The following is a 17,692-nucleotide window of genomic DNA, read 5'->3' as shown; positions in this document are numbered from 1 at the left end:
CCAGTTACCAAAGTGGACCACAAAGCAAGAATGTGGTCACAGGGCCCAGGCACAAACACAGCAACTTAAATTATAGTTCAGTGGTTCAGGGTGACACTAGGCACTGGACTAACTAGCTTTTTCTTTTCCTTTTTTTTTTGGACAGAGTCTCACTCTGTCGCCCAGGCTGGAGTGCAATGATGCAATCTCAGCTTACTGCAACCTCTGCCTCCTGGCTTTAAGCACTTCTACCTCAGCCTCCCAAGTAGCTGGGACTACAGGCATGCACCACCACACCCAGCTGATTTTTGTATTTTTAGTAGAGACGGGGTTTTACCATGTTGACCAGGCTGGCCTCGAACTCCTGACCTCAGGTGATCTGTCTGCCTTGACCACCCAAAGTGTTGGGATTATAGGCGTGAGCCACTGCGCCCAGCCTGAAGCTAATCAGGACTTTGTTAGTAACAGACAATAGACACTCAATTCAAAATAGCTTAAGCAAACAAATAAAAATAAATAAATTTTTTACAAAGAATGTATTGCTTCATGTAACTGAAAAGCCCTGTGGTAGAGCTGGCTTCAGATGACTTAGGGGTCCATTAGGCTATTAGGAGTCTGTGTCTGTTTGTGTCTGTCACCTTCCTGCTTTCTGTTATGTTTCTCTGTTTTCTTTCTAGCTGTTTCCACATGGTGAGCCCCAGTGACTACAAGCTTACATTCTCTTATAGCCAGCAATCTTACTGGCAAGAAAACTTGTCTTCCCTGGTAGCTTCAATAAAAGTCCCAGGATTGAGTCTTTTTGGACTGGTTTAAGTCACATGCCCATTCAGGAACCCATCACTGTGACCAGGGTGGTGGAACACACCTTTTTTTTTTTTTTTTTTTTTTTTTTGAGACAGAGTCTCACTCTGTCGTCCAGGCTGTAGTGCAGTGGCGTGACCTCGGCTCACTGCATCCTCCACCTCCAGGTTCAAGCAGTTCTCCTGCTTCAGCCTCCCAAGTAGCTGGGACTACAAGGAACATGCTTTTTAATCAGGCCTGGGTCCCTTGGCCAACCTAATCTTGTTGTCTATAGAATGGGACAGAAATGGGTGTCCAAAGGAAAAACTGAAATACCTTTAACAGAATAGATGCTAGGATGCAAAAACAGAATTCCATTGTACCAAGTTACTCAAGTTAGCTAGGGCCTTTAAAATTTCCTTTTCTTTGCCTCTACATGTCAGTGTCAAGGGAGAAGATAAAAAGATTCTGGAACATCAGGTAAGTCATGACAAAGATGCCCATATTTACCATGAAGTACAAACAGCTGAGATTGCTCATAAATATTAAGGATTGATGATGGTAGACAACTCCATCTCAGTGGAAATTATCACATGAACAGCTCAAAATGAGAATGACTTAATGAGTGGCGTTCATTAAATACTTCACATTTTAAGTAGGATATAAGTGAAACATTATTATATAACAATTCTTTGGGCTGCAATCAAGTCTAGCATCTTATATTAAGAAGATTAATTAGCTAATGTTTGTAAAGTACTGTGCAGATATGCCCTTTTAAAATGCTAAGCATTCTAAAAACTACATTGTAGCATTTTACTAACTATAAAAGATCTAATATTCATTATTTCTTTGGTACAGGTTGGCAAAGATTCTTTTGGCAATGATTATATAGAAAACTTAAAACAGAATGATATTTCTACAGGTAAAATTCCCATCTTTTTAAAAGTTAGTGTTTATAGCCTTTTTGTGTGATTTTGTTATGAGAAAAATTGAATCTAGAAGAGAATTATTAGACCTTCCCCTGGTGGCCAGAGAATTTTTATGCTCGGCTTTGTCCATTTTTGCTTGAATGTCTTTTGGTTTATTCTTCCATGTACATTCCTCCAGATGGGAATAAAATGATAAGAGATTACAAACCTTCATCTCATGGATATGTGACAAATGACAAAGAGAAAAAGGTACTGCATTCACAAAAGGTGTTTTAAGAACGTTACAGCTGGCAACAATCATTAGAAGCCATAGAGACTGAAACCATTATTTCACAGAAGAGAAAACCAAAGGCCAGAGATGTTCTGTGATTTTTCCAAGAGCACACAGTTGGTTGGAGCCAGAGCCAGGACTAGAATAAAGATCTTCTGACTCCAGTTCAAGGCTCTTTGCTGCTACCAAAGGCTGCCTGGTCAGCATTTCTGTTTATATGCTAGACCTTGATTCTTGGTGAAATAACAAGCTTATGAGAATGAAAATAATCAAACAAGTTCATTTTATAGGTCTGACCTTTACTTTTTATCTCAACTCTGACATTCCTTTCAATGAAGAACATAAGTGTGTTGGTCTAGAAAAATGCATTTGTATACAATTATGAATAATTGGGGGGACTTGAAAGTCGGAGCAGTTTGGTGGGTTGATATTAATGCAGAGAAAAGGTGCAACTAAATATAAAGCTGTCTATTTTTCTTGTTCTATAAATGATGGGTATAAATTAGCACTAATCATTTTTTTTTTATCATTCCAGATGGTTAAAGGTTAAAAAGTTTTCCCAAAGATTAGTGTTGTATTGAAATTGTTAAAATAAATTATATATGCTACTCTGTGTACATGTGATTGTAATTTTCTTTTTTCTTTCAGAATTTACGTATCAGACTAAAGATGCTGCTACAGGAACTGCTTCTATAATTGTCAATAATGAAGGTAAGTGTTTTGCATATTGGAGTGTCATTTCATAAGACAGTGTATTTCCAGAGTTAGATCAGAAGCATCATCAATTTTTACCATAATCCTATGGACCTCTTACTATAGCCACCACTCAAGGCCTAAAGCATAGTTTTTCCAATCCAAATGTAAATGTGTTTCCCTTTATTTATACTTCTCACGTTGATTGTTTAGATCAATTTTCAGATGATTTTCAAAATTGTCTCTCCAATATATATGAAGTTGCGTCAAAATAATATGTATATGCTGTAATGTCCCCATTAACCTTCAGGTGAACTTATAATTGACATTTGTCTCTAAAAGCAGTCAAGCATTCATCTGTCATTTCAGTTACACTAGGTAAATAAATGTAAATAGGTGCAAAGAAAAGTTTGATGAGTCATATTTATAGAATATGTTCTGAGCAAATGGCAGCAACTAATTACATCCAACTTATCGTCAGTGTTCAATTTTGTCTGTTCTTTCAACAGCAATCAAATCGCAAAAGTATATATATACAACTAAGTCTGCCACAAGGCTTTACCATAGCTGATACATGTATCTTTTAAAATAGTAATTGGGCCTGGCACAGTGGCTCATACCTATAATGCCAATGCTTTGAGAAGCTAAAGTGGAAGGATCACTTGAGGCCAGGAGTTCAAGGCTGCAGTGAGCCACAGTCCCACCACTGCACTTCAGCCTGCATGACAGAGTAAGACCCTGACTCTAAATAGATAAATGAATGAGTGAATGAATGAATGAATGAATGAATGAATGAATGAATTAAAACAGTGGCTGAGCGTGGTGGCTCACGCCTATAATCTCAGAACTTTGGGAGGCCAAGGCGGGTAGATCATTTGAGGTCAGGAGTTCAAGACCAGCCTGACCAACATGGTGAAACCCTGTTTCTACTAAAAATGCAAAAACAATTAGCCGGACCTGGTGGCACATGCCTGTAATCTCAGTACTCAGGAGACTGAGGCAGGAGAATCGCTTGAACTCACGAAGCAGAGGTTGCAGTGGGCCAAGATCTGGTGACTATACTCCAGCCTGGGCAACAGAGCAAGACTCTGTCTCAAAAAAAAAAAAATAGTAACAACCTTCAAGTCAGGTTTTCATAATTTCTGCCAACTGTTTTAATTATAAAAACACCTACATAAGATTTTTAAAAATCAGAATCAATATTCAGAAGGACGAAGCGTTTCGTGGGGCACCTAGGACAGAGCCTCATGTGTTGTGGACAGTGTGCATTTTATTAAATTAGGATTTGTCACAATGTGTCTTTTATTTATAATGCAGCTTTGCAGGATCATTTCTCACAGAAAATACAGTATTTTTAACTCAACTTTAGTGATTCCAAGTTGCAATAATAATGATACGTTTCACCTAAAGGTAGTAGATAAAAGTTTTCATTCTAACTATAGAAAGCCTGTGTTCATTTAAGCTACCTTTTAAGTAATTATTCCTGCCAACAGCAGCTCATTCCTTGTCTTAAACCTATTTTGTTGTTGTTGTTGTTCTAGGAATATCCTCAAGTTCTCTTTCTTATTTATGAACAAAATCTGCATTTTCCATACAAAGATATAATGTAATAGTGTGTGTCAAGTGCCTATTTGGTAGACCTTGCCTGGTTTACAGTGTACAGTAATGCCCTCAAAAGTATAGGTGGTAATAGAAGAATTCAGACAAATACACAGAGATGGGACAATCAGCTCCCTTAAATGAAGGAGTGAGTTTGCAAGTTTAGTCTTGACAAGTTAAATTTGAGGCATGAACAAGCTAACCATATGGCATTGTCCATCAGACAGCTATAGTCTTGGGCTTGTTGCTCAGCAGCTAAGGCCAGGCCAAAAATTTGGATCTGGGAGACAGCAACATGGAAGTAGCAGTTGACTCCAACAGAGAAAATGAGGTCACTGAAGAAAATGAAGGAGAGATGCTGTCTTTCAGCAAGTGGGTACTTTGAATTTTTCCAGGACTGAGGTTAGGTTTATGCTGAACCATCCCCACTTTATTAAGTCTTCCTCGTGGCCAACAAACACATCTGTGGTAAGATGATAGGATAGAATTTGTTCTCTGTTGAGAGGTGATTTTAGGTCATGTCTATACAAGATCAGCACGAGCAGCCTGGAGCACAGAAAATGCCTACTACAACTCATTCCTCCAGATCAGTGTTGTCCAATAAAAATAAAATGCAAGCCACATGTGGAATTTTATTTTATTTTATTTTATTTCTTTTTTTTTTTTTTTTTTTGAGACAGAGTTTTGCTCTGTCACCCAGGCTGGAGTGCAGTGGCCGGATCTCAGCTCACTGCAAGCTCCGCCTCCCGGGTTTACGCCATTCTCCTGCCTCAGCCTCCCGAGTAGCTGGAACTACAGGCGCCCACCACCTCGCCCGGCTAGTTTTTTGTATTTTTTTAGTAGAGACGGGGTTTCACCATGTTAGCCAGGATGGTCTCGATCTCCTGACCTCGTGATCCGCCCGTCTCGGCCTCCCAAAGTGCTGGGATTACAGGCTTGAGCCACCGCGCCTGGCCGACATGTGGAATTTTAAATTGTCTAGTAGCCACATTTTAAAAAGTAAAAAGGAACAGGTAAATTTAACTTAGGCAATATATTTAACCCAATATGTCCAAAATATTATCATTACGGTGTGTAATCAAAAATTTGTCTTGGCTGGGCGCAGTGGCTCATGCCTGTAATCGCAGCACTTTGGGAGGCCAAGGCAGGTGGATCACCTGAGGTCAGGAGTTCAAGACTAACCTGGCCAGAATAGTGAAACCCCATCTCTACTAAAAATGCAAAAAAAAATTAGCCAGGCGTGGTGGCACACCCCTGCAATACCAGCTACTTAGGAGGCTTAGGTGGGAGGGTTGATTGAAGAACCCAGGAGGTGGAGGCTGCAGTGAGCTGAGATCGCACGACTGCACTCCAGCCTGGGCAACAGAGCGAGACCCGAAATTTTATCTTTTTTTTTTTTTTAATTTTTAAAATGGTAAGAATGAATGGATATTTTACCTTATTTCCTTTGTACTATCTTTGAAATCCACTTGTATTTTACTTGAAGCACACCTGAGTGGACTAGCCAAATTTCTTTTTTCTTTTTTTTTTTTTTTTGTTGTTGTTGAAACAGAGTCTCACTCACTCTTGCCCAGGTGGTAAGAATGAATGGATATTTTACCTTATTTCCTTTGTACTATCTTTGAAATCCACTTGTATTTTACTTGAAGCACACCTGAGTGGACTAGCCAAATTTCTTTTTTCTTTTTTTTTTTTTTTTTTTTTTTTTGTTGTTGAAACAGAGTCTCACTCACTCTTGCCCAGGCTGAAATACAGTGACGTGACCTCAGGTCACTGCTACCTCTGTCTCCCAGGTTCAAGCGATTCTCACACCTCAGGTTCCCGAGTAGCTGGGACTGCAGGCACATACCACCATGTCCAGCTAATTTTTGTAATTTTAGTAGAGATGGGTTTTCACCATTTGACCAGGCTGGTCTTGAACTCCTGACCTCAAGTGATCTGCCCACCTCGGCCTCCCAAAGTGCTAGAAATTATAGGTATGAGCCACTATGCCCAGCCAGGACTAGCCACATTTCAAATGTTCAATGGCCATGTGGGGCTTGTGCTCATGACTACCATATTGGACAGCACAGCTCTTAAGGGTTCACCTTACAGATGAAATGCACCACCACCCCTCCCTCATTCAGGTGGGATTAGAGACAGCAGGTCCAAGTAATAAGAATATATCGGAATCCTTAGTTCTGTTTCTGTTTGATCCATTGTAGTGTAAGCCAGGTATCCCTCTCTCTTCTATATCTGATACAATTTTCTATCTGTTAGATATTTAAAATGTGTTTTGATTGACAGCATCACTTTTTAGAATACCATAGGGTACACATGAACTACTTGCGTACTACAGTGTCATACAAGTTTATTCCTATTTATATTCGTCTCTATGGCATCTGTCGTTTAGGATTCAGAACCTTTACCACATACATACACCAGCTATTTTCTATAGAAGAAATGTTTAAAGTGTGTTATATGTCATTTCTCAACTAATATTCTTTATATATAAGAATATTGGGAAAATCTTTTTAAGATTTTGCTTAAGGTGATCAGAATAATGTGAATCTTACAGAGATATTACAAAAGATACATTTGGAACTCAAAATTCAAGCTGAATAACCTAGAAATGTTAAAATTAATACTTACAACACATTTTGTATAATGACTTTACAAGGGTGATTGTATTCATGACACTGCAGAATATCATTGCTTGGCTTTGTTTAGTTTTAATATAAATAGGCGGAATTTCTTTATAGGCCAGAATATCATTGTCATAGTGGCTGGAGCAAATTTACTTTTGAATACGGAGGACCTGAGGGCAGCAGCCAGTGTCATTAGTAGAGCCAAAGTCGTGGTCTGCCAACTCGAAATAACTCCAGCAACTTCTTTGGAAGCCCTAATAATGGCCCGCAGGAGTGGAGGTAATTATACATATTTGTCATTGTTTCTATAAAAGCTTTTATCGCCATCTTAATTAAAGTTAGCCATCTTAATTTTAAGTTAAGCAAAGCAATACTCTTTCTGTAGTAAAATATTCTTTCTTCCATCTGTGAGATTCACAGTCTTGTGGTTCTTGATAATGTTAGAGAACCTTACAAACGGTTAAAAAAAACATGAGTAGCATTTCCAAGATCCCTCCATATAAATCTTCAATGTAGTTGGCAGAAATGGTACAAGTAGAATTAGAATTCCTGTAATCCCAGCTACTTAGGAGGCTGAGGTAGAAGAATCGCTTGAACCCGGGAGGTGGAGGTTGCAGTGAGCTGAGATCGCACTGCTGCACTCCAGCCTAGGTGATAAGAGCGAGACTCCATCGCAAAAAAAAAAAAGAATCCCTTAAGCAGCCGCTTGTCCAAGGTACACATTAGGTGGTGAAATGTTTTCTACTCTGAGAAGCAGAAGTCAAGCTGCATGTCATACATACAAATATATACATACATACAAATACATACATACATACAAATACATACATACAAATACATCCCTACAAATACATACATACATACAAAATAACTGGGGCAGCCTAGTTACTTTTTGACAAACGTCTCTAGGAATTGAAGATTAGATTTTTTTCTCCTTTTCATAAAACTTTATCATTTTCAATAAACAACAAAAAGTGTTTATATGTAATATTTTCTATGTTATCAATGTCCATTGACATTGCCTCTTTTGTTTGACCTCTGATTTTGGCAATTTTCAAACCTACAAAAGCAGCAGAATTGTACGATGAAATCCATCACCCAGCTTCCAGTTATCAACCTGTAGCTAATCTTGATTCATCTGTTCTCCCACTCACTCCTCTGCTCTCGCCTCCAGCAAATAACAGACTTTTTAAGATAATTTCTTTGTTTGCTTCTTTTTCACCACTGACTAGTGGGGAAAGCATCTTCTGAATTAGAATCCCATTTCTGTCCCTGTCAGTCTCGTGGTCCTAGCAGAATTACCTGATTTGTCTGAGCCTTGTCAGTAAAATGCATGTAGAAATACTCCATCTGCAGAATTGTTCTAAGGATGGAATAAAATAAAATATGATGCCAAGCATGGTGTAGTACATGGTGGTAAATCCCAATTTTTTTCTCTTCCATCCACTTCTGTCTTTAAAGTTAGGATAATATCCTGATCAAGCATCATTTAGTGAAAAAAATCAAAATAAATAGTAGCCACTCTAACATGATGACTTCTTGATATTGTGGCAATAGTTCTGTGATTTTTTTAAGAATAAGGTAGAGAATAGAGAACCACATTGACTTTTTCTCAAGATACAAAACTAAAAAGAAAAAAGAAAAAGAACAGTGTGTATGTGTGTATGTGTTTATATAAGTGATTTCTCCCGAAGTGTACAGTGTTCTACATAGAAAAAAATGGAAAATAAGTCAGTGAAATGATTTCGTGGAGAATTTTTAAATGTTCGTCCTGATTTCACAAATTTTCCTCTTGGCAAAATAACATGCTGTGGTAAATTTTCACTGACATTTAGTGTATTTTTAATGGACTTGAAGCTGTCAGAAAGAATTCTAAGCCAAAACCCATTTGGTTCCATTTTCTTGGAGTGTCACAGTAAAGTCTAGTGCTTATGGTTACGCATTCTCTGCACTGTGCCCATCTCAGCAGAGTGATGTGAATACAGGGTGCCACCCTGCTCCTGCTCTTGTCTTTCTTTGTATAGATCGAAGCATATTCTCGTGTAACTTCTCTTTTTTTCCTACTATCCCTTGCTGCTCAGAGATCACTGTTTCCTCTGTCCTAGTCTAGTTGCCTGTTACCTACCCAGCCTGTGAAAGAGAGAAAGGTACGGCAGCCACAGTTGAGGATCTAACCTTTCAAACAGGTGAAAATAGAGTAATCCAGATGGGCAGGCAGCCTACCCTGGGGCTGTCATTGGGTTGGGTCCAGAAAGGCTCCCTCCATCCCCTTCCGTATAGCATTTCCATTTGGGAGCTGGAGGACCCAGGGCAGCAGGAAGGTGGGTAGGTAACAGTGGGTCATAGACCACTTGGCCTACTTCACACTTTTACGAAGAGCCAGCATGCCTCGCTATTAATTCTGCATGAACTTCCTTATATAATAATATCAGAAATAGTAATACCATGCATTTATATGTACTTTATAGCTTATGAAGTACTTTCTTACACATTTTATCCTCAGAAAAACGTTATGACAAAGATATGGCAGGTAGTGCTCTCTCAGATTAACGGTGAGAAGACTGAGACTGAGAAGTTAAGTCATTTGTTCAACCAGTGTCACACTTTAGGTTAAGGAAACCGTGATTTCAGACTCTAAGACCCAAGTTCTGTCTCCTAGTTTAAATCGCACTTCAAACTGCCACAACCCATTGATTCCAACAAACTGAGCCTTTATGAAGAGTATCTCTAGGAAAGTCAAGTCCATAAATGTTAACACTGTCTAGCACGTGGCCTGAGCTTTATGTGTCTTTCTGCTCAAGAAACAGAGAAGAGGCTCTGAAGTGTTTTCAGCACTGTGACCCCAACAGAACACACACATGCGCGCACGCGCACACACACAAACATACATGCACACAAGCACACACACTCATCTGTCCAGAAGTCCTCCAGTCAGGCGGCTTTCTCTGGCCAAGTCAGCTAGTCCCAATTTGGTAGATACTAACCAGATGCAGCTTAGATTCTATTCCATGAGGAGGGAGTGTGTGTGTGTGTGTGTGTGTGTGTGTGTGTGTGTGTGTGTGTGTGTGTGTAATGCATCACCATTCTCATATGCAAGAAGAGCAGTATCCCAGCACTTTGGGAGGCCAAGGTGGGCAGATCACGAGGTCAGGAGATTGAGACCATCCTAGCTAACACAGTGAAACCCTATCTCTACTCAAAATACAAAAAAATTAGCCGGGCGTGGTGGCGGGTGCCTGTAGTCCCAGCTACTGAGGAGGCTGAGATGGGAGAATGGTGTGAACCCGGGAGAAAGAACTTGCAGTGAGCCGAGATCGCGCCACTGCACTCCAGTCTGGGCGACAGAGCGAGGCTCCGTCTCAAAAAAAAAGAAGAAGAAGAAGATTGGTATAATGAAAGGAGAGCATTGGTTTGAGAATCATGAAATATGGCTTTAAATTCATAATCAATCAGCAAATAGGGGATCTCAGTCAAGTAAGTCAGTTCCTCACTCCGGACATCACTTTCTTCTTCTGTGAAACCAGAATTGGGCTGACAGCTCTCAGGGTTCTTTCATGTCACTTTGGACTGATCCCAGAGCAGAGTGGGCTTAATGATCTCTTAGGCATTGAGCGCCCTACCCTTTGCCCCAGGAAGCTGCCTATGTGCTGAACAGAATTATTCCATCTTCAAGAAAGATGATAAAGTCATCATTGTCATCATCGTCTATGGGTTTTGTTATCACAGTTCTATTATCTTTACTGCTTACAAGTAGTGAATTTTGAATTAAGCACATTGTATAACTAGATTATGCTAATATATCAGTTATGAAAATCCAGAGGAAAAGATCCCTACATCTTTGAATATACTGTCTCAAAACTCTCTGTCTCTATCAAAATGAAAGCATCGATTTTAAAGACATAGCAGCTAAAACACCAAAAATCGGTAGCCCTGTATAGCCCCCATCCTCACCAGGCCACAATGCTATGAGGTAGGCCCACCGAAGAGCCAATGCTGCAGCTGCTTGTGATGAAATTATGCATGTTGGTTCTGGTCTTTATATCCATTTCCAAGCAAATGGAACAGTACATGAACAATTATAAATAATTGAGATTGTAAAATTGCCAAAGTTAAATTATCAGTATGATACAAAGTATCTTTTAATGCCACTTCAGTCCTTTTGCCTTTGGCAAGCAAAACTTCTTGTCTGGTCATCCAGACTTTCACAGTGACATTGTCCAGCACATAGCCCAAGCTTTGAGTGTTTTTGCTGCTCAAGTCACAGAAAAGAGCCTCTGGAGTAATGGACAGCAAAGCCAGTATTTTGACTATCCCAACATGCTTGCAGTGTCTTCACTTAGGGTGATTTTCTTCCCTGGTTTCTCTGAACTAATTATTAGGGCCTTCCTAACTGTCCAGCCCCTGCCATCCATGACAACACCATAAAGAGTTTCTGCCTCGTTTTCCTGCCTTAGCCTATACAACTGCTCCTCCAGGCCTCACCAGTTCCTTACTGACGTTATTGTGCTATCCATTAACATGCAGTTAAGATCTTAACTAGGAGTTTAGTTCATCTGACACTACAATTAATAATAATTACTGTTGGGTGTTGCCAGTCACCTCTGCAACTCCAAGTTACTCCATGGTACATTCTGTGTTCTCTAGCTCTGCCTGGTCCCAGGATGACATAATGGCTTCCACCTTGTCTATTACAGATTTGCATTCTTTGATTAGCTGCATCTGCTAATTTATGTTTCTTTCATCGTGGTAGAGTATGCTTATTTGTGGTAGCACAAGCCGAGAAGAATCCTTTCTTTATGGCATTTACACTTTTCCTCTAAATTTAGTTACTAGTCAGACTCTAAGCCTATGTATTGAAGAATGCTATTGAAGAATGCTGTCCCTCAGTAAAGTACAGGCAAATAAGATTGATTGATTTTTATACAGTATTTACAGTAAAATTATAGAATTCCTTATTCTATCAATTGATACTTAAATTTTAATGTAATTGTTTCCTTAAAATTTGTTTTTATTATGGAAATTTTCAAATATATATAGACATACAGAGAATAGTATGGTAAACCTATCTATACTATCATTTAGCTTCAACAATTACCAACATGTGGCCAGTCTTTTTTTCTACTTTTAAATTCAATCTTTTATTTTAGACACGGTGGGGTACATGTGCATACTTGTTTTTGTTTTGATTTTGTTTTTCTTGTTTGTTTGAGATAGAGTCTTGCTCTGCCCACCCAGGCTGGAGTGCAGTGGCATGATCTCGGCTCACTGCAGCCTCCACCTCCCAGATTCAAGTGATTCTTATGCCTCAGCCTCCAGAGTAGCCGGGATTACAGGCCTGCACCACCACACCCAGCTAATTTTTGTATTTTTAATAGAGACGGGGCTTTACCATTGGCCGGGCTGGTCTTGAACTCCTTACCTCAGGTGATCCGCCTACCCTAACTTCCCAAAGTACTGGGATTACAGGCATGAGCCACCGTGCCGGGCCCTCATATACAGATTTGTTACATAGGAATATTGCGCCCAGGTAGGGAGCACAGTACCCAATAGGTAACTTTTCAACCTGTGCCCCTCCCTGCTCCAGTACTCTGTAGTGTCTGTTGTTCCCATCTTTCTGTCCATGCATACTCAATATTTAGCTCCCACTTATAAGTGAATACATGTGGTATTTGGTTTTCTGTTCCTGTTTTAATTTGATTAGGATTATGGCCTCCAGCTCCATCCATGTTGCTGCCAAGGACATGATTTCATTCTTTTTTATGGCTACATAGTATTCCATGTGTATATGTACCACATTTTCTTTATCCAGTCTAGGATTTCTTTATCCTAGTACTGCCCCTCCCTGCTCCAGTACTCTGTAGTGTCTGTTGTTCCCATCTTTCTGTCCATGCATACTCAATATTTAGCTCCCACTTATAAGTGAATACATGTGGTATTTGGTTTTCTGTTCCTGTTTTAATTTGATTAGGATTATGGCCTCCAGCTCCATCCATGTTGCTGCCAAGGACATGATTTCATTCTTTTTTATGGCTACATAGTATTCCATGTGTATATGTACCACATTTTCTTTATCCAGTCCATATACTATCCAGTGTATATGTACCACATTTTCTTTATCCATTGATGGGCACCTAGGTTGATTCCATGTCTTTGCTATTGTGACTAGCATGGTGATGAACATACAAGTACATGTTTCTTTTTGGTATAATGATCTGTTTTCCTTTGGGTATGTACCCAGGCATAGGATTGCTGGATCAAATGGTAGCTCTCTTTTAAGTTATTTGAAAATCAATCTCCAAACTGCTTTCTACGTGGCTGAACTAAGTTACATTCTTGCCAACAGTGTATAAGTGTTTCCTTCTCTCTGCAGCCTCACCAGCATCTGTTGTGTTTTGACTTTTTTTTTTTTTTTTTTTTTTTTTTTTGAGATGGAGTCTCACTCTATCACCCAGGCTGGAGTGCAGTGGCACGATCTCGGCTCACTGCAAGCTCCATCTCCTGGATTCACACCATTCTCCTGCCTCAGCCTCCCGAGTGGCTGGGACTACAGGCACCTGCCACCATGCCCAGCTAATATTTTTATATTTTTAGTAGAGACAGGGTTTCACCATGTTAGCCAGAATGGTCTCAATCTCCTGACCTCGTGGTCTGCCCGCCTCGGCCTCTCAAAGTGCTGGGATTACAGGTGTGAGCCACCACGGCCAGCCCTTGACTTTTTAATAATAGCTGTTTTGATTGGTGGGAGACGGTGTCTCATTATAGTGTGATTTGCATTTCTCTGATGATGAGTGAAATGATGAGTAGTTTTTCATATGTTTGTTGGCCCACTCGTATGTCTTCTTTTGAGAAATGTCTGTTCATGTCCTTTGCCCATTTTTTAATAGAGTTGTTTTTTACTTGTCGATTTATGTCAGTTCCTCATAGATTCTGCATATTAGACCTTTGTCAGATGCATAGTTTGCAACTATTTTCTCCCATTCTCTAGGTTTTCTGTTTACTCTATTGACCATTTCTTTTGCTATATGCAGAAGCTGTTTAGTTTAATTTAAAGTCCCACTTGTCAATTTTTGTTTTTGTTACAGTTGCTTTGGGGGACTTAGCCAAAAATTCTTTGCCAATGCCGGTGTCAAAAAGGGTATTTACTAAGCTTTCTTCTAGGATTTTTATAGTTTGAGGTCTTACATTTAAAATATTTAATCCATCTTGGGTTAACTTTTGTATATGGTGGAAGATAAAGGTCTAGTTTCTTTCTTCTGCATATGGCTAGCCAGTATTCCAGCATCATTCATTAAATAGGGAATCTTTTCCCCATTGCTTGTTTTTGTCACACATGGCCAATCTTGTTTTGTCTGTATCCTGCCTCATGGCTCCCTACCCCGCACTGCCACCTTGGATTATGTTGAAGCAAAACCCAGATGTTACATTTCATTTTTAGTATACCTTTTTTTTTGATGTAAGATAATTTTTTTTTTTTTTTTTTTTTTTTTTTTTTTTTGAGACAGAGTCTCACTCTGTCACCAGGCTGGAGTGCAGTGGTGTGATCTCAGCTCACCGCAGGCTGGAGTGCAGTGGTGTGATCTCAGCTCACCACACCCTCCGCCTCCCAGGTTCAAGCGATTCTCCTGCCTCAGCCTCCTGAGTAGCTGGGACTACAGGCATGTGCCACCACGCCCAGTTAATTTTTGTATTTTTAGTAGAGACAGGGTTTCACCATGTTGGCCAGGATGGCCTTGATCTCTTGACCTTGTGATCTGCCCAACTCAGCCTCCCAAAGTGCTGGGATTACATGCGTGAGCCACTGCACCCGGCCAGATACTGTATGTTTTAAGAGTGTTGTCTTTGCTACATACAGCACTTAACCTGTAGTCAAATTTAGTCCCATCAGTTTTTTATAACTAATGGCTCATTAGTTTAGTGAGAAACCTCTCTGACATTTTTTTCTTCTGTGTAAGTGTATAAATATAAATACACATATAGTTATGTGAGTTTGTTATTTGTTCTTATTAAAAAGGGAGAATAGGCTGGGCATGGTGGCTCACACCTGTAATCTTAGCATTTTGGGAGGCCAAACTGTGAGGATCGCTTGAGCCCAGGAGTTCAAGAACAGCCTAGGCAACATGGCAAAACCTCCTCTCTACCAAAAAAAGAAAAAGAAAAAGAAAAAAATTGCCCAGGCGTGGTGACGGGCACAGTAGTCCCATCTTCTTGGGAGGCTAAGGTGGGGGGATCACTTGAGTCTGGGAAGTGGAGGTTGCAGTGAGCCAAGATTGCACCACTATACTCCAGCCTGGGTGACAGAGCCATCTCAAAAAGTTGGGGGTGGGTAGTACAAAACTGCCTTGTTCACTTATAAAGAAATTATAGAAGTCTTTCTTTGACAAACGGAAATCTACTTTACTCTTTTTAACAACTGTAGTGATTTACATTAGGCATGTGTCATAATTCTTTTTTTTTTTTGAGACAGAGTTTCACTCCTGTTGTGCAGGCTGGAGTGCAATGACGCGATCTCGGCTCACTGCAGCCTCCGCCTCCCGGGTTCAAGTGATTCTCCTGCCCCAGCCTCTAGAGTAGCTGGGATTACAGTCACGCACCACCATGCCCGGCTAATTTGTGTACTTTTAGTGAAGACAGAGTTTTACCCTGTTGGTCAGGCTGGTCTCAAACTCCTGACCTCAGGTGATCCACCCGCCTCAGCTTCCCAAATTGCTGGGATTACAGGCATGAGCTGTTGAGCCCGGCCTATGTCATAATTTTTTAAACCAATCCCCTTTAATAAATGCGTTGGTTTCTTTTTGTGTTTTCTATTGCAAACAGGGCTATACAAACAACATTGTATATCATCTTTGTATGCTTATGGATTTCTATAGGATGGATTTAGAAAAGGAATTGTGGGACCAGGCATCTTTTGAGGGAAAAAAATGATCCTTTAAGAATGGCTCTACCATGTTGTTCCACACTTGTAGCTTGCTCTAATCCGTGCTCAAATGCTGATGAATGTGCTAGGTGAGCAGCTGTTTCCACTTAATGCTTGAGGAAAATTGGGAACAGTATATTGTTCTGAAAACCTAAAAAGTGTAAGTGATGTGTTAGAATACGGGACAATGAGAGTCTTTATGTGTAATTGACATCTCTAAGACCTCTCAGAAGTGAGAGAACCAATGAGAGAGACTGTTGCCAGGCTACAAACTCCAGAAGAAGGCAGAAGAGATGGGTGGACAGGCGGGGGTGTTGGGCTATCTGTAAAGGACAATATAATAATAGTAATAATCCTTTACATTTGTACAGCAGATTAGAGTTTACACTAGGCTTTTACATCCATTTTCTAATTTAAGCTGCACAATAACTCTATACAAAAATCTGAGCAGCCAAAAATATACCATAGAATTTCTGTGGGTGGACATTCTGGATTCTAAAGTAACAAAAATGTGGGAATAGTGTTAGCCTATACTGGACAAGACCCACTGACTGAATCAAAATGCTTAAAATGTTAGGTAAGACCAAGGAAGTTGCAGAAGTAGACTAGATGTCCTCACCAGGCTGAAGTAGTAGACAGTTTTCATTAGCCACGTGCTGATTAGCATGTCCCCAAGAATGTGGAATGGATTAGTGCCAAGCTAGCTATGTGAGAGCCTCCTGGAGAACTTGTAAACATGCAGAATTCCCCCAGAGATTCTGATTCAGTGGGTTTGAGGTCAGTCCTAGAAATCAGGCATTTTCACAAGCTCTCCTAGTGATGCTGATATGCAACCAAGTTTGCAAACCACTGTTCTTGAAGTTTCTGAGAACTGCAGCTAGAGATTTTTACACTATGGGTCTGTAGTCAAATGAGACTACTTAACATGCAAGTCAGTGGACCTGGGTTGAGAAAAAGAAGACTAACCAATCTAGTTGAGTACTCAAGTGAATAAGTGCTTTGACAAAGAAGGAGCTTCCTATGAATGTAATTTCTAAAGACTTGAAATATACATATCTACATTTACAAAGTCCCAAACCAAAGGGTGTTTTAAAATATTGTGAATTGTCACTGAGGCATGTGTAGGTGTGGACAGAGTCCTGGCCTAGAGAGGCCGCTTTTTTTAGTTTAAAGTTTTTTTAGAGTTTTTTAGAGTTTAAACTCTGAACTTAAAGCCAGAGGACCCTGAGTAGGGGTCCATCTTAACTGTGTCCCAGTGTATAACCTGAGACGTATGACCTTATCTTTCTGAGCCTCACTTTCCTCCCTCTGAAAAATGACCATGATATTCTCATTTCCCTGTGTCTGCTATTCCCATCTCTCCTTCTCTTGTAGCCTATAAGTCTGAGCTAGCACCAGCCTCTGATTGAATTCCTCCTCCTTTCTCAATCTTTTTTTTTGTATTCCCAGATTGCTCACAGAAGCCAAGAAGGTCAGCTTTTGTGTAAGTGCATATGTTTGCAGGAGTAATTGTGATATATTTGGGAGGCATACATAGGTATATAAAATATGCATATGCACATGGCTTCCTGCTTACTGTTCCCACCAGGAAAATTCTGAACCTTTCATTGTTTATTTCATATCATCTCCTTTTCTTCCCTGGAAAATGGATTTATGAACTAGCCTTGAAACCAAGCCCTTAAAGTAACCCACAAAAATGTCCACCAGCCTGTTCACATTCACACATGTACTTTCATGCCACAGCATTTTTACTTTTCTCTAATGTTCTTGTTGCCTTTGCCTTAACTCTACAATCACATTGACTGTAATATTGCTGTTTTCCCTGGAAGCTGAAATGTTGTAAAGTGCAAAGTAGAGAAAATGGAAATAGGGAATTGGTACCCAGCTGTCGTGGAGATTG

The 17,692-nt window shown here is 39.9% G+C and overlaps 1 protein-coding gene across 5 annotated transcripts in view; it reads left to right on the top strand.

The window, feature by feature from the left end:
- RBKS (ribokinase) overlaps positions 1 to 17,692 on the top strand; it is a 108,868-nt gene that overhangs the window by 40,016 nt on the left and 51,160 nt on the right. For 4 of the 5 annotated variants that reach the window (XM_010371184.2, XM_010371189.2, XM_010371187.2 and 1 more), the window contains 3 exons: positions 1,618 to 1,681; positions 2,608 to 2,670; positions 6,993 to 7,157. In XM_010371184.2, coding sequence (XP_010369486.2) covers positions 1,618 to 1,681; positions 2,608 to 2,670; positions 6,993 to 7,157 — 292 coding nt within the window. The remainder of the gene's footprint in view (positions 1 to 1,617; positions 1,682 to 2,607; positions 2,671 to 6,992; positions 7,158 to 17,692) is intronic. The other variant, XM_010371188.2, reaches the window with a different exon arrangement.

This window comes from Rhinopithecus roxellana, chromosome 17, assembly GCF_007565055.1.
Source record: "Rhinopithecus roxellana isolate Shanxi Qingling chromosome 17, ASM756505v1, whole genome shotgun sequence".
NCBI lineage: Eukaryota > Metazoa > Chordata > Mammalia > Primates > Cercopithecidae > Rhinopithecus > Rhinopithecus roxellana.
Note: the sequence above shows the minus strand (reverse complement) of the source record. Positions and strands in the feature narration are given on the sequence as shown.